This window comes from Helianthus annuus, chromosome 1, assembly GCF_002127325.2.
Source record: "Helianthus annuus cultivar XRQ/B chromosome 1, HanXRQr2.0-SUNRISE, whole genome shotgun sequence".
Taxonomy (NCBI): domain Eukaryota; kingdom Viridiplantae; phylum Streptophyta; class Magnoliopsida; order Asterales; family Asteraceae; genus Helianthus; species Helianthus annuus.
In genome coordinates, this window is record NC_035433.2 from 11,946,943 (window position 1) to 11,974,296 (window position 27,354).

Consider the following 27,354-nt stretch of genomic DNA (forward strand, 5'->3'; position numbering starts at 1 on the left):
TCAGAAGAATAAGGTTTTATCATGAACTTTTGATCCCTTCCACACACATACATAAGGAGAATAGATATACCAGTGATGCTATACTAACGTCATGTTCAAGTCCCAGTCGATACCAAAACGAACGTAAAAGTATAGCTAACTCCCACAATATTATCAAATCAAGAAAACTACGCAAAAACTTGATTCTTACAAATTCTTACCCAATACGCGGTATACCGTATATATAGCTAACCTATCACGTTAGACTATAGCTAGGATTTCTATTAGTTAATTACATAATAATTATCTAACACAAATCCTAACATAACACGCAGTGGCGGACATAAGGCTTACCGGGGGGCAACCTCCGCTACGGCTTGGCGCGGAAAAATTTGGAAAAATTAGTGTAAATTTTGGAAAAATTTGACGTTTTTCGATTTCGTTACGGCTTATTTATAAAACTACGGCTTAGTTTCGTTTCTGGATCCGCCACTGATAACACGTATAGGATATTAGACAATTATCCACTAATTAATTAATATTGTCAATCTATCAACTCCTAAACTCGAGTTGATCATTATCTCTAACCGTCTCCATGCATTGAAGCCATGAGTACAATTAGGATTTCCCAACACATGTGACGTCATCATACAGGACGTATGACAAGACAAGAATAGTCACACAAGCTATATCACTTTCACAACAGGCACATAAGTCACTTATATGTCAGTCAAACACATCATATGAGTCGTTGTCTTCCACACACATACATAAGGAGAATAGATACACCAATGATGCTATACTAACATCATGTGATGTCATCATACAAGCCGTATGACAAGGCAAAAAAGGGTCATACGAGTTGTATGACTTTGACAACAGTCACATATATCAGTCAAACACATCATATGGGTCGTTGGAAACCACATCATGTGGACTCCCATTTGACAAATATGAGTCATACGACATTACGTCCCCATCTAACACATTATGTGTCAGTGGTTTTATAAATTAGGGGACACTTGCCTAATTTTTCAAACTGTGATTTTCTTAATGTCTTATACTCTCATTTATTGATTAAATATTTTTATTAAGTGAAGAAGATCTTTTATATAAAAGCATGTACTAACTAAATAAATATACAAATTTGTTATATGTTTCAAAAAGTAGAAACATGAAGTATATGTTTAAAACCTGGTATAAAATTGATATGCCAAATAGTAAACAGATCACATAAATCCTCTAATCTATAGTTGTTAAGTAAATAGATCACATAAATTCTCTAATCTATAGTTGTTAGATAGTAATAAAAACTATTTGGTGAAGGATAGGTTTGGGGGCTCGGGTGAGATCTCTTGGAGCTGGAATCGGACTCCTACGTCAGAAGAAGAAAAGAAAGAACTGATCGAGTGGAGCAAAGTTATTGAAGGCTTTCATTTATCGGATTTGGAGGGTACTTAGTCGTGGCTAGGAAGCAATTCGATCAAGTTCTCGGTCAGATCTATAAGAAACTTGCTTCGTGCACGATCTTGATGTCACACCCCAACCGATGGCGTAAACATCAAGGCGAGACGTAATAGATTGCTTAAAGACAACATAACACTAAATTTGCGATAATCGATTAAAATTCAAAATTTCATTTCATATCATCAAAACAAACATTACATTGTTTAAAGAAAAGAAGTACAACAACTGGAATTTCATAACCAAAACATCAAATTGCATAATCAAAATCGGTGAGTATCTAAATCCACCCTAGATCTTTTCTTGTGATATCATCATCAAATATTTCCTGCAACATGTATAAAATATCGGTCAACACAAATTATGTCGGTGAGCATACTAGTTTGTTTACAAAGTATGAATAAATCTCAAATCCACATGTTTATAGTTTACTAAATTATGTATCATACTAGCATGAAAAGACTATCAATCCAAAGTTTGGCACTGGCGTAACCTTATCACCGAAGTAATAAGACCGTAAAGAATAACTTAACAATGACCCACAAACCGGGCAGTGTGCTAATCCTATAGTGCTATACATGTTAAGGGATGCTTGCAAGGTTAATGATATATAGCAAAGCATAAGAATGTTCTAGAATGTTAACAAATAAGCATGTTTAAGGATTGAGTGTTTGCATAAGTTTGTTTATATGTGTGTGTATGTGTATTTAGTATGAATACATGTTGCAATCCGAATAGTATTTAAAGCGTAAAAGGGTCAAGTATGAACTCATGGTTTCAAAGAATTTCCACAAAATGCGGGTGAGCGGGTTTGAAGGACGGAATCACCAAAGTCACCGTAAAAGGTAAACAAAGGTGTATGAGTATGAGGACTTGGGGATTGGAAAGTAAACGAAATTTATGAGTATGAAAATATATAAAACATATCTTGCTTAGTCACTTATTTAGACACTATTATTAGTTTGTGTTTTTCATGAGTGTTACTTACTCATTAGAAGCTTAAAACAAGGAAATCTAAGATCAAGAAATTCTCCACCTTACCATATCGCATTCAACCATGGATTGGTTGATATCATGGTTTGGTTTTTGGAGTAAGTATTTATATATATAGTCAAGCATGTGCATGTCAAGAATTAGAGATAGGATAAATCTATTAACCTCAAGACTTCACCATTGCACAAAATCACCAACATAGTTGATGATTCGGATGGTCATGGATATAAGTAAGAATTGCATAAAAAAAACTATCTAATGTGCTAAGTAACCAAGTGATGGATAACCAAGACGAGTGTTTCCAACATTACATGATTGGAGACTTGGTGTGGTTTCACTCACTTTATTGTTAGATGGGTTACTTAGTGACTTATAAGGATATAAAATTGAGGCACATGAACCTCAATTATCTGGAACATAACCTCAACACAAGCCCCTCAACGTAGAAGTTAGTTGGAGACTTGGTTTAGTATCCAAAAGTTCCAAAAAACAAAGTTAAGAAGAACAAGTATGAAAAGCCTAATAAAAATCCTAACTTAGGCCTCAAAAATGGTGGTTTACCATACTTGTTTACCTTGGTGGTAATACTCCTAGAGGTGTTCAAAGGAAGGAGAAGAAGAAAAACAAGAAGAAAAGTGTAAGAAAACGGCCAAAACTCACTATTTTGGACATAGAACTTTGTGCCCAAAGTTGAAGAACTTGGAGATTGGAGAGTGTTTGGAAATGATTTGGATGTGGTGAAAGTGTTTAGAAGGTAGTAGGGGATGATATTTATAAGTGGGAGTAGGGTTTGGTGTGTTAAAGAAGGTGATTGGGAGTTAAAAGGAGGGAAGTGTTCAAAATTCACGAGTTGGTGGAACCTTCTGCCAGACAGACCCCTTGCGGATCGCAATGGGAGGGGTATATAGTTCGCAAGGACTCCCAGAAGAATAAAAAATTCTATTTCAGCCCTTTGACTTGTTTGGTTTGTTATTTCATGCCACAAACACATAGTTAAACATATTTTTAGGGTTTTAAGGTGTATGCAAGCATGCATAATAATAAAACACATATGATTACATTCTGAAGAAAATATAAACTCGATGTATGGCTCGGTTTGGATAAAAATGTGTATTTGTGAATGTTTACGTATTATGCAAGTGTAACTAGGCAAAAATAATAAAAAAATGTGATTTCTATTATGATCAAGTCTCGAATTACAAAGGATTGAAATAAAAACACGAATTACATGATAAATGGAAAAGAATGGAAAAAATACGGAACGTTATACTTGATTGCAACAACGATTATGTAATGGAATGGAACAAATGGGTCCCAAGCAAGTGTAGTATTTTTGCTTGGCGAGCGGTATTGGATCGTCTATAGACTAAAGTGGCTTTAGCAAATAGGAACATTCAAGTCGGTAACATGATGTGTGTTTTATGCGGGTAGGCGATTGAGACTGCTGACCATATTTTTACCGCTTGTGAGTTCGCGTGTAGGGTTTGGGGTGCGATCGGGTCATGGTGCAAGGTTCCTCCTACGTTTGCTTTTTGGTTAGAGACATCTTGGAATTACACAATTATGTTGGTTTGTTGAATCAACACAAGGATGTGATCCATGGTGTCAATGCCATAAGAGAACTCAATGGTAATCAACCATATCTCAGTTGTTAGAGAATATGGAAGGCAAGAAATGAAAGATTATTCAAAGAAAAAGAAATTAAGGCGAGAGAAATTATAGGAGACGTGATATCTTTATGCTTCTTATGGTATAAGTGTAGATCCAAATTCAAATGTTTAGATTGGGATAAGTGATGTAAATTCATATTCATGTAAATAGAAGGCCCGGCTAATCTGTGTCGTCGCCCGAGGCCCAAGTTTTCAAATGGCTCAAAAGGTTTTTATAAGCTTTATATTATATATAAAATAATAAAAGACCCAAAATCATTTATGGCCCAACCACTTAGCCGCCCAGGTTTTGAAAGCTCGCCCACCCACAAACCGTAAGAACAGATCCTAGCACTTAAAAAAGTAAAATTAGCACATACCAAAACAATACATACATAAAAGTAGCACTTTTGAATTATATTAGCACATGAAAATTAATCAAGATAATTGATTTTAGCACATATTTGAATGATATCAGCACTTTTCTTAATCAACACACTGAAAACAAAAGGAAGATTCAAATAAAGAATTAATTGCTTGTTAGCATATTTATAGGGAATTCAATATAATTGATATTATTTAGGATATTATTTTATCATTTCTCTATAATTGGTTGAATGTCACATGACACTTTTTAAATGATTCTTACAGTTTTTATAAGAAATGTGGTTTGTATTTGATCCTACTCCTCACGTATTAAACCTAAACAAAATGAGTAGAAAAAATCAACGTTTTTAAAACCGGACCGGGCCGGCCGGTCGGACCGGTCCGGCCGGGATCCGGAGCATCTACCGGACCGGTTCAGTCCAACAAACCGTTTGAACAATAGCCCGGTGGTCTGGCCGGGAGCCGGGCGGTCGGGCGGTCGGGCCGGCTGGTCGGAGCTTATGGTCGGGCCGGTTGGAGCTTATGAACCTATTTTTTCTTATGGGATGGTGGTGATGAGAGAGAAAGTTAAGAGGAGAGAGAGGAGGATGAAGAGGGTGAAGAAGGTGAAGAGGTAGAGGCGGTGGTGGGTGGTGGTTGTGGTGGTGAGTGGTGGTTTGTAGATGCAGGAGTGGAGGACGATGAACTTGATGGTGGGTTTCTTTTGGGAATGTAGAGAGAGAGTGAGAGAGATTTAAGGTGAGAGAGAAAGGGATGGCTCATAAGTCATATCAGCTTGTGACCCTCAATTTAAAAATAAACACATTGTGGCTTTTTATTTTTTATTTTTTTGAAAAGCTCTAGCCTATTATTTATTGTGTAAGAAAATAATGGAATTTTTATATAAGAATAATTCTCAAGATAATGAAATGAAGGTTACTTTATTTCATTTTTAATATTTTTAACCTTAAAATGGTACAATTCTGTCCAAATTTGACATAAATATTTTCTATATATTATTTATATTTTTATATAATTTACGATGTAATCCGGGTCTTAAATCCGGTCGAACCGGTCAGACCGGTCCAACCTTTGACCCCGTAAGACGACCGGGTCGACCTCCGGTCCGGTTCTGAAAACATTGGAAAAAATTGATTTATTCCCCATGTTGGGCTGTTTTTTGACTTTTTGAAAGCAGGTAAAACGGATATTGGTGAGCCCACATTGGTTGTAGGGATGAGTGCAGTCGGGATATCTATTTCTCAACTTCTATCCCATAATGAGACTTCGATTCAAGAGATCATCCTATTTCAGCTTGAGTATTCAAAAGTGTTTTTAAGTGACTTTGAATGAGATGTAATGTTGTAGGAGATAGTGTTTGGGTATGCAAATATGTGGTAACTATTGTTTCTTTGTGTATGCAGAGTTGGAGAAACTAAGGTTGCTCATAATTATCTCGAGTTACAATCAGCATAAGAACTTTAAGGTTAGGAGACATTTTTTTTTCATGTTTTTTTTGCTAATTATCCTCAAATAACAACATACAACATACTTGGGGGTGTTTGGATGTGCGTTTTGAAAGTTATTACATGTTGAATAATGACAATCAGATTATCAACTATAGTAGAACTTGTAGAAAAATACTTAAAATAGTGTTTGGATGTGCTTCTAATTTTAAATTTGTAATAATCATATAATAAATTGTTCGGGTGTTCGGCATATTCTGATTCTTCAGGGAATTAATACATGTAGACAAAAGATCAAATACAAATAACTTTAACGTACAAAACGTACGAACTAAAGGTTTTGCTGAAAAAACGCGGTGACATTTTCGTAATTATTAGTGATTATCAAAATTACTCTAGAAACGATCTTGTAGAGTAATTTTGATGTTTGTAGAGTAATTTTGTAAAATGTTCGTGTAGAGTAAATTTTTTTTTTTTTGCATTTAGTTATGGGGTTTAGCTTTATGGTTTAGATTTTAGCATTTAGTTTGGGTGGGGGGTGGGGGGTTAGGTTTTTTGGGATTTTTTTTTTGTGAGGTATAGTTTTTTTTTTATCAAAATTACTATACAAAACATTTTACAAAATTACTCTACAAGATCAAAATTACTCTACAGGATCATTTGTAGAGTAATTCTGATAATTACCCTACAAGCAAATATTTACGAAAATGCCACCGTGTTTTTTTTTTGTCTTTTCATGTTATTCGTACGTTTAGTACGTTAAAGTTATTTGTAGGGGAACTTTACTCCATCTATGTAATGACCATAAAGGTAACTTAGAAAAAAAAAAATAGAAGAGAAATGTTGTATTATTTGACATTTTGACCCCTCAAATAATTAGAAGCAGAATCTGTTCATCCAAACATATATAATGATCATTGCAAAGGACCTTGGTGGTTAGCATCGTATGTTCTTCGAAATTTATTATTAGATATAATATAATCATTTATAATTTTTATGACTTTTGTTTATATAACTAAGGAAATGGTGATATCTGCTGAATCTGAGGATCTCATGAAGGATCTCCTTCATTTCCTAGATACTCATGCTTCACATCTACCACTTCATGCATTGTATCATCCAGGTTGGATTATTTTTCTTTAATTTATTACTAGTTTAAGAACCCGCGAGGTTCGCGGGTGGACTAAAACACAAATGAATAAGTTTAATTTATTGAAGTAATCGTTATTACCCGTGAATACTCACAACATAATAATTTAATTAAAGAAATGAAAATACTTTTAATTGTTCAAAATTAAAAATAATTTTCAAATATAGAAACAATGTAATGATTTAATTAAAATGTACGATGTGGGGGAAAATAATTATATTTATAAATTAAAGAAATACTAACTATTGAAATGTTAATATTAATATTATCATGTTATAAAAGAAAACGATATAATTCATAAATTTATAAGGATTTATAGTTTAAGTCGAATAAATAACATATGTTATTGACCAGTGTACTTCATTGGTGTGTACTACATTGGTTGAATCACAATTCTAATGTCAAATAAAAAAATGTTCATGTTATGGTCTAACTTTCGTCCCTTTCATTGTTGAATATTTATCTAATATTACCAATTTAACCTGTTAAAATAGAGCACAATCCAATCAAACACAATAAAAACAGGTCAAACTACCACCTCTAGATGTATCTATTATTACCCGGTCCACTCATGTATTTTCGCCCACGTGTTGTTGCACATTAAATGACATACCTGGTTAATTTTGCATGACGTGTTTGGACGCTTCAAAAGATTATATTTTTGTTATAAAGTTCATCAAATAAATACAAATATAAAACTTGGTATATGTTTCACTATCAAATATACATGTATAATAGATAATAGATCTCAAAATCTATTCCACTAATCAATGCTTAGTATCGAATTTTAAGGTCACATGGTTACCAGTCTTCACATGTATTAATGCTAACACCTTGTCCATGTGTCAATATCAGTTATAGCCAATGGCAACTGCAACAATTAAAAGTAATGAGAGATTAAAAGTATGCATATTAATGTAACTAAAGCGACTATTAAAAAGAAATTGAAAGGCGATTTTATTAAAATCAAACAGTACCCAGGTACATAGTCTTGGAATTTCTCCTCAACACTTGTACTTAAACACTATATGATTTCTCTAAGTACTTCATTTTCCAATACTCGATCATAACCGAAAGAATGACACAAATTGAAGAATCATATATACCGCCACTACCGATTACTTTTGGTAGAAAAGTTTTATGTTATTTATCGTAAACGAACTGTACGCATGAACTTATTATGGCAATCTGAATTTAAAGATTCAAAAAAACGAAGCATCGTAGTAGAAACATAACAAAAGGGAATTGAAAAGTAAATGTAAGAAATACGGTTTTCGGGTTTTAAATATAAACTGAAACTCTATTATTCTAACACTTCTGCTTGCTGGAGTTTCGTAACCAATAACCTCGAATTCGTTTTAGACCAGTTGAAAAAACAATCATCACCTAATGAAATAACCTTCAAAGACGTAACATCATACGCTCATAAATGCGAAGATTTTAAGAAACAAAGATTGTGTTCTATGACCGCATACTAAGATATTGCTTTCTGAAATGAAAATACCTTAGTTGTCGCGCTAATAGATATAAAAACTCAAGATTTTTGAACGCATACAAATCATTAGGTTTGAGCATTAGGTTTGACTTTGACCAAATGACTTCATTATTTTATAAATTAAGAAGTCAAAAACACCGACCTATTGACCATATGCATTCCCATATATCCTGAAGCCACATTTCCACTACCATAAACCAAAGAAACATTATTCACACCACAAAAATATTTAGTCTAAATGTCTATTGTGAGGAAATTTGTAATAATAGCCATTATTTCCACTACAAAAGGATAACAGTTTCATGCAATAAGTTGATTCACTTCAAGATCCCACTCAACTCTATCGTCACGAAGCTGCGATAGAAAAATAACCTGTATTTTTTTACCATGTCTCTTCACGAATCATATGTTTAACGCTATTAAATAATATCACAAAAAATGAATACCTGCTTCTGAGAGCCAATAGAATATTTACCATTTGGATGGAAATATATATGCTCCATATGCCTAACACAAATAAATACACCCTAATGAGGGGCTCATTTTTTAACATGTACAAATATACAATTGTTAGGTAATATAACAAAAAGATAACGAAATGAAATGCTATAATAATAGTTATAATAAAGTTACCTGTAGCCCTGGAATTCCATCAAATGCAGCATAAAAGGCATATGATTGCTTCAAAGAGGCATCAATCTTTCATAATAAAGAATTAGTCTGGTAAGATACACAATAAATTATCAAGCTCAACCATGTTTATACATGTCCTAATATTATAATTTGGTGTAAATGAGCATAACAGTTTAATGAACCATGTGTTTTCTTTTTGTTTTATCGAAAAGTACCCGCATATCAATCATAGCTATGTATCTTTGCAAACGAACCTCATATTGACAGACCAGTTGCATCACCTTCTTCTCCTGATTTCCATGATCAACAAATAACCGTGTACGCGCCTTTCGTGTTCTGCCCTCTGCTTGATTCAACCTGTAACAATACACCAACACACTTCAATAATTTTTAATAAACACATGTGTTTCAGATGCTTTGAAACACGATCAACAGATATTAGTGTACGAAAACTGAAAAGCGAGTATGGTGAACGGTGGCTTGCAAATAATCTGATCGTTGGCATAAGACCCGTCTCATCAGCCATTGAAGGTTCTATACCATCATCCAGAATGGAACTAAGAATATCCTATCCCTACGTCAATATTGGGTCATAATTTATCAACCTCACTAATGATCTCCTCCTTCATCTATATTGGGACGAAAACATACAAAATATAATCCAAGTTACTATTTTGTGTTATCATATTGGGATGAAATCTAAATCCCTAAATATAGTCGTTGGCAATGATTATACAAACGGACACGAAATATAGAAAATTAATATTAAATTATAGCTAATCAAGCAAAACAAAGCTCTTGATTGAAGCAACACCCACAAATTTAACCCTCTATACAAAGATAAAACTAAAAATAACTCAAGTAAAACTCAATAAATCATAATAATTAACTTCTGCAACTTCAGTTTTAAACATATGGTGATATCAATTTACCTTGATCCATAGATTTTTCATGTGAATTAGGTAATTGATGGCATCGAAAAAAAGAGTAGGAATTCCCTGTGAATGATACCCACATCTCTCCGATAGTGTTGCTTGAACCACACCTGATCTTCTACTCGACTATTTGTAAACAATCAAAGCTAATTAAAATCCATGTTTATTCATCAAAAAGTCATGAGAAAACAGGAACAACGAAGTTCTTATAATATAACCAAATAGGTACACAAAAATTTACTTAAAAAATATGTATTAAAAGTTCTCAAAACAATTAATGATGTGACAAACGTATTTTTTTGTAAACCATCGATATTAGATTTGTGACAACCGGCAAATTTTCAGGTTAATCCGTACGACTTAATCACTATTTATTTATTATATCACGTGCATTTAGACTTAATTATATGACTAATTGAGTCCATAAAGTCTAGCAATGTCCGGGTAAATGCATGGGTTCGCATTTGATGTCGTTTGGGATCGTCTTATCGTGTAGCGATAAAAGTATATATATATATATATATAAAAACAAGCGTTGGTGGATTATCCAGTACACTATAAAATACTGAAATTGGTCCAACATGTCTAGAACATCAAATCGATGGCATTATTTCGTGTTTGGCGTGAAAAATATATAAGCCATATTACGGACCTTAAGTATGGTAATTTATTGTTTTAGCGCGTATAAATTAGTTTTTTTTATTATGAATTATAATTTATACACTATTAATTTTTACCCAAACTATGTGTTGTTAGATGGTTAATTGTTGACTAATATTTTGATGACCCTATATTGCAAGAGTTAGCGATAATTAACATAAAACACAATTTAAACAACACCAAACATTATCAAGATACTTTATGGAGACATAATAGATTGCATATTGACTTTTGCAACCTAACCCTCCATCCCTAAACACCCCTTACGTCTAACCCCATCCCACCCATATTCTTTTTCTTGTTGACCAATCTAAAGGAGCATGGTGTGTGTAAGGTGTTTGAAAATGATGGTGACTTAAATCTTTCTAGAAATATATATAAAAAAAAAACACATGATCATATCTTCTTTCATTTTAACACTTTTCAACATAACAAACCCTTACTTTGCTCCCTATTCCTACGGCCAACAATACTCAACTTGAAACCCTTCCATTTTCTTCACAAATTCACTAAATTTAGCCTAAAAATGCCTTCTTTTGAGATCCAAGAAGCTTGGAGCTAAACTTTGAAGTTGAATCTAGATACCCAAGCATCTGTCATCATTTGGAGTGTATTAAACTTCCCTAGCTTATCTAGTGGTATAACATCTCATCCTATCTTGTTGTTTTAGTTAAATGTCTATTTATGCAAGTATCGTTCACCTAATGAGATGTTATAGTATTCTTTTGATAAATCTAAGTAAATCAATTGTTAAAATGGAAGTCTTATTTGGGTGATTTTGGTAGAAAAGTGTGTATGACATGGTTGGGTTTGTCAAGTGGTTGATTAGTATGTTAAAATACAAGTTTGATATGTTTTAACGGTAAATCTTGGTTGTTAAGATTTGGAAGATTGTAAAAGTGGGTTTAAGCATATTTGGACATGTTAAGTATATTTTTAATGAAATATAATTTAACATGTGAAATACGGTGAATATGAATTTTTAAAGTGTATATTATGCTTTTTGATAAATTTGGCATAATATAGTTTTAAAATGATGAATTGTATGCTAAGACGGTTCTACATGTTAAGTGTATATTTGGTGATATGTGACTTGTATATGAAAGATGGTGGTTTTAGTATGTTAAAATGGTATTTTAACATACAGATCACTAAACTAGGCGAATTATGGTTTGATGCTTATATTAGAATCATCAAGGGTTTTATGATTAAAGCTGGTATTTAAAAACAAGACTTGAGAGATTCTTTGTAAAAAAAAAGGAATTGTCTTGTATATAAATTTGGGTTTTCCAAAGCATATAAGTATTTTAGTATAAATATATCGTTCGTATAAAAATCAAGTTTTAAATATAAACGACTAAATCTTGACGCCGTTACGAAAACTATAAATATTGTTGCCTAAAAGTATTTTAAAATACAAAATATATATACTTTCGGATCGTAGAATATTTTGGAATAGTTTTTCTGGAACTGGTTGATAAGTGATACAAGTAGGATATTTAATGATCAACGGTGTATGATTAATGGTTTATTTAGTGGCTATCTGTTGTTATGTTGCTGTAGAAATGTGTTTATGTGAACTAAATGCTCGTGTCAACAAATGGGTTTCAATAAATATATAAATAATATTTAAGATATTATTTTCCGACCATTTTTTTTAATTGAGAACATATATTTATTTTAATAATAAATATATATGCACATTTTTGGTCGAGTTCGACATACGGATTTTGTGGTCGTCAAACCATGTGAATAAATATGATATTTAGTTGTAAAATATATATTTACTGGTTTGAATTTGTAGCTCGGGACTAGGTCTCGACATTGTGTGACAATGTGTGAAATATATATATTTCCTGTAATATATATAAATACTTGGGAATTCTCGGATAACCACCCACCAACGCGTCGTAAGAATTAAACATTTTAAATAAAAGGTTAACATCTCATTTTGTCTAAACAAGTTTGGTGAACGACTTGTCGAGTAGACACATATTTAGACCTAGTGTCTTATTGAATTAGGACACGTGTAGGTCGGGAATTATTTTGGACATTTGGTTTTGCTAGCATACGCACGGAACGCAGTTTGTGAGTCTTCACGGCCCCTTTTACTTATTTAAATGTTTATTTAAATCGGGGGAAAATCATGCTTGGTTACGGGGTATGGTAGTGGGAATGAAATCCATTTTTGTCTATTTTGTGCACATAAGTTGGTTGGTTTTAGAGCTCGGAAGTCCTCATGTTATTGTTTCTTTAGTAACCATTAGTCGTGGTAATGACCGCGGAACAGTCGAATAGATCTATTGGGTTTAACGAGCCCCGCTCCTGGTCGGTCGTGACCCTGTGGGAGTGCAATTGTGTCCAAATATTCTTAGACATCGTCATGGTGCACGATGTGGCGAGGCATCATCGTTATGGTTTGGTTACGGGCTTATGTCGGCACATGTATCACGGTTTTTGCAAGACCATGATGTGACTTTCGTGATTTCATTAACTACGCATACTAAATTTTTATCAAATGAGTTTAAGTTTCATTTGTGGCATTTAAACCTATGAACTCACCAGCATTATGTTGACATTTTTAAGCATGATTTTCAGGTAAGTGAAATTTGGTTCGTGGCTTTACGAAGTTGCATGCATCATGGACGATACCTTTTGGGGGTTTTGCCTTGTATATTCCATCGTATCGGGAATATACTTGACAAATCCTAGGAACTTTATAAACAATATAACTTTTGGTCGTATGTGTTTTGAAACTGGAAGTATTATATTTGGGTTGTGTAAACTAGATATATTGTTATGGTTTGTAAACTTTAAACTTCGGTATCGTTGATGCTTAATCATATTAGTTGTTTGCTTATCGTATGCTTGAAAGCCTTTCATGGTCGCACCTTGCGTTTCCGCCTTCGGCGGGGTGTGACAAGATTGCCATTAACGTTTACCTCAACTACCGTCATCGATCACCAATGGCAGCGGTGGTGTCAATACTGAGGAAGTCTTGAGTACATTGGAGACTTGAAATTACCAAACTCCTGCTGGTATAGTTAATATTTTAAAACATAAATCTATAAAGTTAATGTATTGTCCCCAAAAAAAAAGTTATTAAAACTATCATTTTTACCAAGAATGTTGCTGATAGTCCCCGTGGGAAGTCAAACTCGCTTGAACAAAATCGACAATAGTGAGAACCACCTATGTAAGAATAAAAACAACCATCTCATTGCATATTTTTAATTCGTTGATTAACATGCAATTATGTACTAAAGTTACAAAATAAGACATTTAAAAACCAACCTATATATATACAATGTAAACACTGGTTGTTGATGCTAACCATTAATGGGTTTTTTTTATATTTCAAGAGGATCAAATGTAAGAGCTGCTAATAATAAGAGTTCTGCAAACAAAATGGAGATGGTATAGTCAACAAACTGACATTGAATCAAAAGAAAATATAAAATTCAAAAAAATATAAAATATTAACGGGTCATGACGTGTTACCCGACCCGCTCAGTTTATCTTATCTCATTTTTATGTCAGCTATAACACAATATGTATCCGAACACTTAGAATGGCCTGAATTAGAGGTGGTGGCTAATACTAACTGGAATCAAACAACCTCAAAAAACATAACAAACACAAATAAAAATAAAAATGCAGACATAAAAATCAAAAGATGAAAACATACCTGCATAACAATACGACAAACGCTGAGTTGAATGCAGAAACTACAGCTAAAAAGACAACGACACGCCAATCAAACCTCAATCGCAAAGCAATAACCCAAACCCCCAAATCCCCAACGAAAATGCTGAACCAAAACCTTAGTTCACAACACGTACCTATTAACCTGTAAGACCAAATATCCAAGTATGGATCCAAGTATCCAACACGTGTAAGAAAGGAATTTCCTCATTAGTTTGATTACTATGCCTTTTATCATTCTTGTTAATTTCCTCATTAGTTTAACTTGAGTTGCTTCTTAATAGTTCTTTATTCTCAGATTGCATTTCAATTGAATAAAGCCTGTTAAATCGTTTTTTTTATCAAATCCATTATTCAACGTATGAAGAATTAACAGTTGTCCCAAAAAATTGAAATTTCTCTCAGACATTTCATCAAACAGTTGCAGTGCATCTAACACCTTTCCATCTTACAATTCACATTACAAAACAATACCGGTAAGATAAGAACAATTAAGGTTGAAAATCAAACATTTTACAACCATGAGAAACATTTTATAGATCTTTCCACTACATTCTTACTTTTCCATACCTGAAAAAAACGTGATCTCCAAAACACCCTTTCATAAGGCTTCAATATGCGTTTCCAGTTGGATCCTAAACGATATGCAAAACAGATTTACAAATCGAAAAAGAAAAGATGAAAATCTTACCAGTTGGATCCTAAACGAATGTTTATTCAAGAAATCGTATGAAATTGAACCTGCATTATATGAAATCGAACCCTAAACACATGGTAAAATATGAAATCATACGAAATCGAACCCTAAATTATACGAAGATACTAATTGAAACCCTAAAAATCACCTTGAACACCCTTAAACTCAAAGAATGTCAATTTCGATAGAATGTTGTCGCCGATGGTACTGAGAGAGAGACGCAGAGGATTCTTATTCAACAGAGAGAGATTAGGGTTTTCTAGTAGATGAGGAACGATTAATGAGAGAGAGAGAGAGTATAATTGCCGCTCAAATCACAATTGTGAGGAGTATTAAGTTGCCAGGTGACAATTAGTGGATTAAATTTATGCCAAGTGGCACTAAAATGTTTTGTTTTAATATAGATAATAGATACTGAAATTACTTTTCTCTGTCAACCTTATTTCATATAATGTTTTTTTTTTTTTTTTTTTTTTTTTTTTTTTTTTTTTTTTTGTAAGAAGGGACCCAACGCATTGACTAAACTTGTTTGGATGAGTTTGATTGTCTTTTTTTTCTTGTTTAAGCCATTTAACCTTTTTAACCAACTTTTTTAGAAAATGTGTATTATGCATAACTTTAAACCGTTGGGCATTTTATCCTGAAATTAACCTTGTGTGCAAAGACAAAGGAGGGTAAATCCAATGATGCAAGAGGCAGTAAAAGATGAAGTCTAAAACACATATGAGCATCATGTTTTATAGTTTAAACGTAATTCTTTATACACGTTTATATTTTGGGTTAACGGGTCGCATTCATGACAGAATATGCATGTCGTAGTTGGGTTCATGTGTCTTACACGGTTTTTGTTGGGTTCAGCATATGAATACAACCCTTTTAACACCCCCAACACTCGTCAAGTTTGAGGTTGCTAAAATACCCCATTATCGTTTGTGTGTGCTTCAACACGAATACAGTTTTTAGAGTGATAATATTATGGTGCAGGTCTAGGTGATGAGATGAGAGCATTTACAATTGACAATGTTCCATCAAGGACAACCATGGAGCAGCTGCTACAAGATTTTTGTACTAATTATTAATGCTTTGTTGTCTCTCTAAAGCAACCTGTCTATGAACAAATGGATCATTATGACTAATTACACAAATGGGGAAGATTAAAAAAGTTAGCTAATATGGAAACGGGTCAAATAATGAGATGTTTCAGTCCTCATGAAATTGTTTGTTTAAAAGGTATAATGTTTTAGTGCAATGATATACTTTGTAGTTATTTTTAGACACGCTAGTTTTTTATATGACAGAAAAATAAACAAAAGGCAAAACTGTTGCTTTTCACCAAAGGATAATAATCAATATTTGAGATTTAGGTTATTTGTGTTCATCATTCACTAGGTGATAGTACATCTAGTCTTGATTAGGTTTAACGTTTAAATCGTATTTAAAAGGTGTACTTTGTAAAGTTGCTTAGTGTGTGACCCTCTAGCTAGGATTATATATCAACGCACGTTGTCTTTTGAGCATATAGATCTAAAAGTTGCCCCCAAAGCCAAGGTTACAACAACCATATGCATAACCATTTTTTTCTTTAAGAAACCCCCAAAGCACACCCTGCGTTGCGGCGGGGCGTAAAACGGTGTCAAATAGTACTAATGCCACACAACCGTCATCGACCACCAACACTGACTCGACCTAAGATCTGCGTGTTGCAACGATCCTGTCAAACATGGAAAAATAGAGGTAAAAACGTTGAACCACACATGCACGTTGCGCCGTGTTAACTTGCAAAATTTGAAACACAGTCGTACGTTGCGTCGTATTAACTTGAAAAATTTAGAACTATACGTAAAACGAAAATTTGCGAAAGATGAAAAGTATAAGTGACAAAAGTTGTGAAGTTAAATTGCAAATAATGAAAAGTTTTGGGTTAAAGTTAAAAAAAAAATTATGTAAGGTTAAAATTGCAAAAGGTAAAAACCTTTGGATTAAAAGTAAAAAATCAAGGTTTTTTTTTTTTTTTTTTTTTTTTTTTTTTTTTTTTTTTTTGAAAAAGTCCCAAAGCACAAGGTACAAGTTGTATTGCATATTTTTGTTGCTTATTTATAGTAACTAGCAATAAGACCTGTGCGCGTTGCAGCGCGATACATCGCAAACATCGAATGGATTAGTCCAAACGTTATGTGATGCATTAACCATATGAAAACATGCGTTTCGACATATCTGATTGAACTCAATGTGAAAAAAACAGGCCCAAAAAACGTTGAACTCCACACGCACGTTGTTGCGTGTTGACTCGCAAATTTCAAACGAAATGTAAAACAAAAAACTTGCGAAAGATGAAAAGTATGGAGGGGGCAAAGTTAAAAATGAAAAAGTGTTGGGGTTAAATTGAAATATTGAAAAGCTTTGGGTTAAAACTAAAAAAAATCAAAAGGGTTAAATTGCAAAAATAAAAAACCCTTTGGATTAAAAGTGGAAAATGCAAATTGTTTTTGAAAAACTCCCGATACATATATTACAACTACATAAAACAACAAAATGTTGGAATTTATAGTTTGGAAATAAAATAATTTCATCTTTAGGAAACGAAAAAATATAAAAAAACATTTCTAAATCAAAGCGATTTCCAAAACTTCTAGAAACATCGAAGCCAATTCTTTTGGAATAGTTTTGTTCAATTATTTCAATAACTTGATTGTCATATCTTTTCATTTCTTTCTTCAATATAAACACTTTAAAAAGAACACAACTATTCAAACATAGAAACGAATCATTCAAACAAAAAAGATAATTAGTTGCTTAAATCTATGGATTACTACAACTAATAAACAGAAATAAAATCAGAATCTCACAATTAGGACCTCTTTTAATCGATGTCGTCTATGTGACTTTTTTATTTTATCCATCTAAAATTCAAATCTATTAAAATAACAAATGAATTATTCAACAAATGCATTCATACAAAAGGGTATAAGAATCAGACGAAAAGGGAACAAAAGAATCGGTGGGGAGAAACGAATCAACAACCCTTTGACCATTTTGAATTTGGTTAGACCAAAAAATAGCGGTGTCCATTACTCGGCCGAAACCAAAAACCAATCCTCAGTTAGAGTGAAAAATAAGGATGTTGGTCATTTGCTTGAAACCAAAAAACTAACACAATCTTTTAAGTGATGTTTATCATAATAAAATACCAAAACAACAGATTGTGTGTTTAATCAGATAACATATTGACTGTTAAGTTGCTGCTGTTATGTTTGATCATAGAACAAATTGACTGTTAAGTTGCTGTTGTTTGGTTACTCTGTTAAGTTGCTGCTGTTATGTTTGATCATAGAACAGATTGACTGTTAAGTTGCTGCTGTTTGGTTACTCTAGTAAATGCAAACGAACTAGTGCTTCTGATCCAGAGTAGCCAAATACTGAAATTGTGTGTAATATGAGCAGCTACAGCCACTGAAATTACAGGTTACTGAAATTGTGGTTACTCTGGTAACATGCCAGTTTCTGATGCAGAGGTTCAGGGCTAATGCTTCTGATATAGATTCTAGTTTATTTGCATTCCAAATGCTTTTGGAAAATTCTAATTCACTCGAATTCCAATTGTCTGGACAAAACCATTACAAAAGGCCTTTAGCAATGGTTTTAAGCTGTGGCTGAAGGTTCTTCATGGTTGAGACCTTGAGGGTATATATACACAAAACTGCAATCAATTCATGTTTGGTTCAAAGTAAGAATTCTGTTACAACCTTTAAATGAATTTGAATTGAATCAGTCAACATATTTGATGCCAGGGGGTTTATATGGGTGGGGGAATCGAATATGGATGGTGGCGGGAAAGGTTTTGGAAGTTGCAGGGGGTAATATTGCTTCGTAACACAAAGTATATGGGGTAATAAGAAAAGGCATTTTAGTAATTTACCCCAAGTCAACAGATCAGTCAACGTATTTGATGTCAGGGGGTAAACTTGCAACATAACAGCAAACGTTGGGGGGTAAAATAAAAGGGTAAAATAGTCATTTCACCCCCAAGTCAACAGACCAGTCAACAAAATTGATGCCGGGGGGTAAGGTTGCGCATAACAGCAAAGGTTGGGGGGTAAAATTGCAATTATTTCTTTAGGGGGAGGGTAAGGATGCCAATCACCCCAAACCACAGGGGGTAAAATTGCAGTTTACTCTAAAAAAAATTATAGAGTAAACTGCCATTTTGGTCCCTGTGGTTTGGTCACTTTTGCCACTTTAGTCCAAAACTCAAACTTTTTACATCTGGGTCACTGTGGTTTCAATTTTATTGCCATTTTGGTCCAAAAATGAAATCATGTCATATTTATCTTATAAAATCCTGCTATTTTGTCCTTTTCCGCAGGGGCAAAATGATCATTTTTTTTATAAATAAATACCACATTCTATAAGACAAATATGACCTGATCTACCCCTGAGGAAAATGACAAAATTGCAGGATTTTATAAGACAAATATGATGTGATTTCATTTTTGGACCAAAATGGCAATAAAACTGAAACCACAGGGACCCAGATGCAAAAGGTTTGAGTTTTAGACTAAAGTGGCAAAAGTGACCAAACCTTAGGAACCAAAATGGCAGTTTGCTCAAAATTATATATATGTTAATTTTTCATAAGGAAGGGTGTTTAATACCGTTCGGAAAAGGTGGACTAGAAAGCAACACATTTGACTTGATTACAGAAGAGGGGCTGTATTTATTAATTATGCCGTCCCCTTTAAAGAAAGAACATGAGCCAGCCAGCCAGCCACGTTTTCGTCATATCTTCCAAACGCAAACGACGTTTGAATTCACAGGTTATTTCTTCTTTCAATTATTCATCTACTTTCATTTTCATGATTGTAGCTATCGGATTTTGAATTTGTCAGTTGATTTGATTTTTGGTAAGTTGATTAGGAAAGGAAGGTTAAAGACAGACAGACAATTGGATTTGTGATTAAGTTTGAGGGATCTGATCTGATCTGATGTTTTGATTTTGTTAGATTGGATTTGCACAAGCCAACTGAAGAAGAATGAGTCGCCATACCTCAGCAGCAATTGGGAAAACATCATCTTCTGCTGCTTCTGGTACCTGCCCAGCCCTTGTAATTGTTTAAAATCATAAATAAAGGATAAAATATTGATGATGGTGAATCATCAAGACACATCCTTAAAAGCAAGATATATAAATATATATGTAATTTCTTGAATATGACAACAACGGTTATAACATTAAATAGTTGGTCTAACATATTAAACAACATGTCCTGATAATGTAGGTAACAGACGGTTGAAAGAACTACTGCAGCAACGTGATAATCGAACTTGTGCTGATTGTGGTGCCCCTGACCCTAAGTGGGCGTAAGTTTTTATATTTCTACCCTTATCACTTTACTTTTTATCAATGCTTTGCAGCATACCTATAATGACAGACAGATTTAATGTATATCTTCAAATCAAAGACAAGAAGAAGAAAGTAATCTTTCTTGTTTCACAAAATTGTGTTAAAGGACCTTACTTATGCCTTAATTTGTATGTAAATTAGCATTTTAAAAAATCATTTTGATTTTCAGGTCGGCTAACATTGGAGTTTTTATATGTTTAAAATGCTGTGGCGTGCACCGCAGTCTCGGTGTTCATATTTCAAAGGTAGGTTGGGTATTCCATCCCTCTGCTCTTAATCAATCTCCATGCATAGCGATACATGATGCATTACCGGAATATGTTTTGTATTGTGGTGCTTGTTCATCTCGGACAAATCCTTGATTCCACTAACATATATTAATCATTTGATATGATGTGAGTTTCGTTAATCATTACTATATCTGTAGTTGCCTTGCAACAGTAAATGTCTAGTGTTGATTCTTGATACAAATGGAGTAAGGCAGTATGTGATGATGGCATGTGTTCATGATTGACAGAGACATATAACAATACAGACATCTGAACATACACTTGCAGCAAATATCCATACTAGAGATCATAGTTGTTAAAAGCCATCGCCCCTTGCGCCTAGGCCCATTTTTCAGTCGAGGAAATTGCACACATTCCGGCGAGATTCCTAGATTCCGGAGAGTTTCCGGCCAAATTCTCTACATTCCGACAAGATTCTCGCCAGATTTCTACTATTATCTAGGGAAAACTATTTTTCTACACTAATACACTAATATTTTATGACTTTTGGTACTAAATAGATGATATAAAGTTGTTATATAATAGATTTTGTTTATTTTATTTGAAGAATATTATTCTTTTTCGTGTACATAATATATTTTTTTATTTTTTCATTATGCGCTTTATTTTTCTCAGGCCCTCGCTTTTTTTCCGCTTTGCGCCTAGGCCCAAGGCGAGGCCTATGCGCCTTGAGCGCGCCTAGCGCCTTTAATAACTATGCTAGAGATAGCAAAGATGGGTTGGCCAGGCTGATTGGGTAACGGGACAAAATAGCCCAACATGGGCAGGTTGACCCACTAACAGTTTTTTCTCTTTTTTTTGTTTTGTTTTGTTTTTTTGTTTTTTTTTTTTTTTTTTTTAATATAATTAATTTACTAGTTATGATTACAAGAACAATATCATCACATTAGTAATTAAAATCTTTAAATAAAATAATTTAGGAGGTTGCATGCATTATATATAGACTTGTGGTGACTTTTCAAGGACCCATCCCTTTTAGCTGCTTTTTTTATGTGTAGTTTGAAATTGAACATAACTCTAATCGGCCCGTTAATAAGTAAATGGGTTGAAATTACCACCTCTAATCAATACATGCGCAAGTTTTGAGTTAACATTTGATGGCTGATCTGGACAGGTGCTATCAGTAACTTTGGATGCATGGAGCGATGCTGAAGTTGATGCAATGATTGAAGTTGGAGGAAATGCATCTGCAAATTCAATCTATGAGGCTTATATTCCTCGAGGAATCTCTAAGCCTGGACCAGATGCTACTCAAGACCATCGTTATAACTTTATCAGGTGGATTTAAATACTTATTTATTGTTCACATTATTGCATGATTATCTTCATTATCCATGAAACGTGAGTTCTCAGCCGAAATCTGGATGTTCGGTCCTGTTTAAAACTTTGAACCGGCCATGTAAACGAATAGATTGTTTGACCATATATATATAGGGTGGGGATCCTAAGAGAAACACATGCTAATTGAGAACCGTGAGAATCATTTTGGACCACTCATTTTCTCTAAGCAATCTTTTTATAGTTGTACTTATGTGTACATTGTCAATTTTTAATTGTATATATGTGTACATTATCACACATGTATGTACGATACTTATTTTCAATTTTAAACAAGTATGTACATTAGAAAAAAAGCATGTTTAGAACCATAATCTTCCTTCATATACATATATGTACATCATCAAACAAATATGTACAGTACTTATTTTTCATTTCTAAACACATATGTACACATGTATACAATTAAAAAAAACTGGAAAAGGGGTGATTTAGCAACAAATTTTTTTTTGCTTAGTGGTCCAGAATGGTTCTCACGGTTCTCATTTACCCAAGTGATTCTCACACGATCCTAACCCTATATATATAGGGTAAAGATCAAATACAAATGGGTCTTAACATACTAAATGTGAGAAGTGAATGAAGATTTTTAATTTTTTTTTCCATTTACTTATAAGCATGAGGTTTACTTGAAAAATGTAATTTTCTTTCCTTTTTGTGTATTTACTCTAGTAGAGTAATTATGTGCAATTACACTAGAGTGATTTCATAATTACTCTATTGTAAATACATGAAGTTTTATTTTTTTTGTATTTTGGGACTAAAATACGTGCTTAACAAGATGGGAAGAAAAATAAAATCCCTGACTTTTCACGTTTAGTATGTTAAGACCATTTGTACAATAACTTTACCCTAGATATATATATGTATGTATGTTTTTAAAATTTTTAATACAAACTAATGTATTTGAGGAAAAGTAAGCAATTGGTTCGAACTGCCAAAACTGAATTATTAAACTGCCAAACCAGTAAAAGCGGCCGATCCAGCCAATCTACCCAACTCAACATGGCTGGTTTGGCTTGTTACTTCCCGAAACCATATTTAGCTGTTCGGCCCTAAATTTTCATTAAAACTGGGCAAACCGGACCGTGAACACCCATATTCTGTATGTGAGAACTTAACAAATGTGTCTACGGGTTCAGTAGTTGTCTGTTTTCCTTACTTGATCCATGCCATTTTTCTTATAGGTCAAAGTATGAGCATCAAGATTTCTTGAAACCTAGTTTGAGGATATTGTCAAGTAATTCTAGCTCTTTGAAAGCAAGTTTGTCTAGAAAGACTACTATGAACAGTATTCCGAGTACTGTAAGTTTATATATATATATATATATTAGAGGAATACATGTCATAATGTGGCTCTTTTCAGAAAAAAATAATTTTGACCAGCTGATGTGGAAACTGATGACAGAAAGGCATGGTGGAATTCATTGGAGTGTTGAAGATCACAGTGGTAAAAGGCACAAATCTTGCTGTTCGTGACATGCTATCAAGTGATCCTTATGTTGTTCTTACCTTAGGACAGCAGGTCAGTCCCTCTGTTTGTAATTCCTTAACCACCACCCTCCAACAGAAAAAAAAAAAAAATCCATGTCGATGAAGTTAATGAAATGATTCTGTATGTCATGACGTAATAGAATCATTTCAATTATTGCAACATAGATAAATTAGTGAGTTTCAAAACTTTAATCCAAAGTAAAAACGTCACAAGTGGTATGTTGTGAATTATGATCCCCTGAGCCATTACTATCACATCTGGGAGATGATCTACCATAATTTGTCGATTTTAATTGTTTTCTCTCTTTTTTTTTTCCTTTTCGGGGTTGCGTAATGGCATTAGAAGGCGCAAACAACTGTAAGGAATAGCAACTTGAATCCAGTTTGGAATGAAGAGCTTATGCTTTCTGTTCCTCAGAATTACAAGCCTGTTAAAGTTGTAAGTCTAAATGCTTTCACTTATTATTATTCTCTTCTTAAAACTTCCAGATTTGGTGCATATATTCTATCATCTTGTGCTTCAGAGGTGGCAACACGTGCGGGTTCTGAGTGTTCAGTTTTACATGCTTGGGCTGACCCACAAACCCTTTTTTATAAATAATTAACATACTAATTATATTGCAAAAAAATGGTTGTGACAATGATAATCCAATTTTTGAATCAAAGGGTTAAGGTGGTTAACTGCATTGGGGCAATTTTCAACCCATTTTGGTTTTAGCTATTTTCTTGCCAATGAGACCGGTTTGAGGTACAACATAACCCAAATTCGAGCAATTCATTGATAAATGGGTTGAAATTGCCACCTCTGTTATGTACTTAGGTTCAAATTACTTTGTCTACTGTTTCCTATTCCATCAAAAATTGACTTTTTTTTTTTTTTTTTTTTTTTCTGTATACAAATACGATATTGCAATCTTTGATCATTTATTTAAAATGAGTCGATTTGGGTTATAGTTTACCTAAAAGAGGTCAAATGAGGACAATCATAACCTAACCTTCAAGAAAGGGGTTGATTTGGGTCATCTTTGCTTACTTGACGGGTTTATCTGCAAAATATACAATGCCTCACTCTTGTGAAACTTGCTAACCTGAAATGGGTCCAAACAGGCCAACACCTGCTGTCACCGACACCTCTAGGTACAAGTAGGGCTCTCCTTTTTTACCCGAATCCGAATTAGAGAATACCCGAATAGCCTGAACCTTAAATGGGTCGGTTATCGGGTCACCTTTTCCCAACAAAAAACCCGAAACCCGAATAAAAACCTGAACATTTATCGTCTTTTTTTATAGATGCAATATGGTTTGGAATGCTTGGTATTTGGAACATTTAAGTTTTGGGACTTTTATACATCATCATAACATATTTTAAATGATGTTTGAATATCCATCTTTTTAGTTGCATGATAAATTTGATGATATTTTGGGAATAAAAAAAACATTTTTCTTTCATTTTACATCTAAACCCGAAAGCCGAACAACCCTCCCAAACTTACCCGAACCCGAACAACCCTAACAGTAAATGGCTCACTTTTTCCTAGCCAAAAACCTGAACAAACCGAAACCCGAAGAAGACCCCTAGGTACAAGTGTTCATTATACGAATTGGACTCGAGGAATTCGAAATTCGATTCGATTTGGTTCAAATTCCACTTCCAAATTCAATCTCTGTATTCTAATTCGAATATGTGATTTTTGATTCAAAGTTTGAACCTGATATACACATACTTTTCCATTTAATATAATATTAGTAATATGGGCTTTTTAAGTTGAATTATTTACACACTTTTATTTGGAATCAAATCAATCCGAATTCGAATTTCAAATTTGAGTCGGTTTTTCCGAACCCAGTTTGAGTTGGAGTCTTGCTTCAAAATTTCGAAATTCGAATAACAAGATCCAGTTAACTCAAGTAACTCATCAAATAGGGTCAGACTAATATTTTAATAATATAGTTTCTTAATCATACATATATAATAATTTATGATTTGGTGCTTGGTTGCAGCAAGTTTTTGATCACGACACATTCTCGGCTGATGACATAATGGGAGAAGCGGAAATTGATATCCAACCGTTGATAACATCTGCAATGGCGTTTGGGGATGCGGGGATATTAGAAGATATGCAGATAGGAAAATGGCTGAAATCGGAGGATAATGCATTGTTAGAAGATAGCATTGTGAACATCATTGATGGGAAGGTGATACAAGAGGTCACACTTAAACTCCAAAACGTTGAATCTGGTGAAATAGACCTGCGAATTGAGTGGATGCCACTTGATCAGTAACAGTGTTTAATATTTTACTCTTATTAATTCAATGAGTAATAAAATTCTTTGATTGTAATTAATGATATGACCACCATGTATTGTATTTAAACTTTTGAATTTGTATTTAAACCAACTACTGCATCACACTCAGCTCAAATTTACACCATTTAACCCACTCATGGACTAACACAGTGACCTATTCTTGAAACAAAGGAGGAAGGACAAGGACTGTACCTCTCAAATGATGTCTTTAATCCTCACTTCTTTAGCGCATCCTTCCTAATCTCCCCCAAACCTGAATGAGTGTACCTACGCTCATCCGGACTGTAAAAACATGGTCATGGTTGGCAATCTATAATTTGAAGAGAACACCGGGTCAGGATGGGTACACATAAAACTATCGCCAGGTCAGGATGGGCCAACTCTTAAATTGGAACGGATTCTTACTTCTTGCTGTCTTCCACCTCAGACCCAAAGCTATCACGTTTGTCACTTGTTTGAGCTTTTCCTTCTCTCTGATTTCACCCTTCGATTTCTAGGTTTGTTTCTAAATTGCAGATCACTTACCTGCTTTTTAATCTCTTTGGGCTTCTATTGAATCGAGAAATATGTTTGATTGTCCATCTTTTTTATTTATTTATTAGATATCTATCTATATAAGCGGATTATTCAAATCGAAGCAATTGGATGTATGCATCACACTAGATAGATAGGTGATGCAAGCAACCTGGGTACCGGGTCACGACCCGAACCCGACCCTGGTCCAGAACCCAATGGAGCTGCAACAGATTAATAAGGGGCCATTTATTTAGCTATTACAGTTTTATATTTTTCGTATTTATCTTAAGTTTGACTTTGTTTGTTTATCTTTTTATTCTGGAAGTTTGTTAGCTAAGTTTCAGGTCTGGGAACTTTATATCCGTATGTTTTGGGAATAATAAACTGGTTGATTTGTTTTGTTGATTAGTATTATTACTGTTTTGACTTATCTGTATTTCCGATTCAATCTGGTTTGCGTGAGTAATATCGCATCAATAGGATTGTTCAATCTGAATCTTTGAAAGCTTACTCTCTAGTTTTTCCTTGTTGGATTGATAAAATCACCATGAAAATGGAGAGAAAAAAATCTTGCTAAAGCAACAATGGAGGAATTACCATCATCAACCAAATGCCTTTGTTCATGAATTCGGAATTAGAATGCCACAAGTAACATATCTTGCTGCCCGTTTTGACCGTATCCAATTTTGTCAAAACTGTTGGTTTTAATCCTAAGTTTGGGTGAAAAGTGAAAGGTGATGAAAGTTGAAGGGTCGTTTAGGTGAATTAAATTAGGGATAAGCGTTTAGTTTAATTACATAGTTTTATTTAATTTAG

At 33.7% G+C, this 27,354-nt stretch overlaps 1 protein-coding gene and 2 long non-coding RNA genes across 5 annotated transcripts; 2 read left to right on the forward strand and 1 right to left on the reverse strand.

Moving 5' to 3' along the window:
- Window positions 1–5,875: 5,875 nt before the first annotated feature.
- On the forward strand, window positions 5,876–16,346 carry LOC110865611. Its single transcript, XR_002550861.2, has 3 exons — window positions 5,876–5,937; window positions 6,938–7,040; window positions 16,177–16,346. It is a non-coding gene; the product is annotated as an uncharacterized LOC110865611 (long non-coding RNA).
- LOC110865601 lies at window positions 9,490–13,983 on the reverse strand. Of its 2 annotated transcripts, none has more exons than XR_002550845.2 (4): window positions 13,912–13,983; window positions 13,733–13,825; window positions 10,128–10,256; window positions 9,490–9,552 (listed from the first exon to the last, which is right to left on the reverse strand). It is a non-coding gene; the product is annotated as an uncharacterized LOC110865601 (long non-coding RNA). The 2 variants fall into 2 exon arrangements; XR_002550848.2 differs by having other exon boundaries at window positions 13,733–13,822; window positions 13,912–13,952.
- A 3,518-nt stretch (window positions 16,347–19,864) lies between the features above and the next one.
- On the forward strand, window positions 19,865–26,124 carry LOC110865590 (ADP-ribosylation factor GTPase-activating protein AGD12). 2 transcript variants are annotated; one of them, XM_022114885.2, is made up of 9 exons: window positions 19,865–20,006; window positions 20,193–20,277; window positions 20,469–20,550; window positions 20,763–20,838; window positions 21,998–22,161; window positions 23,409–23,526; window positions 23,630–23,746; window positions 24,059–24,154; window positions 25,717–26,124. In XM_022114885.2, exons 2-9 carry the CDS (start codon window positions 20,223–20,225, stop codon window positions 25,996–25,998), a joined length of 990 nt encoding a protein of 329 aa, XP_021970577.1. In that variant the 5' UTR covers window positions 19,865–20,006; window positions 20,193–20,222; the 3' UTR covers window positions 25,999–26,124. The 2 variants fall into 2 exon arrangements, with proteins under 2 accessions (XP_021970577.1, XP_021970585.1); XM_022114893.2 differs by lacking the exon at window positions 19,865–20,006 and adding an exon at window positions 20,027–20,093.
- Window positions 26,125–27,354: the final 1,230 nt, after the last annotated feature.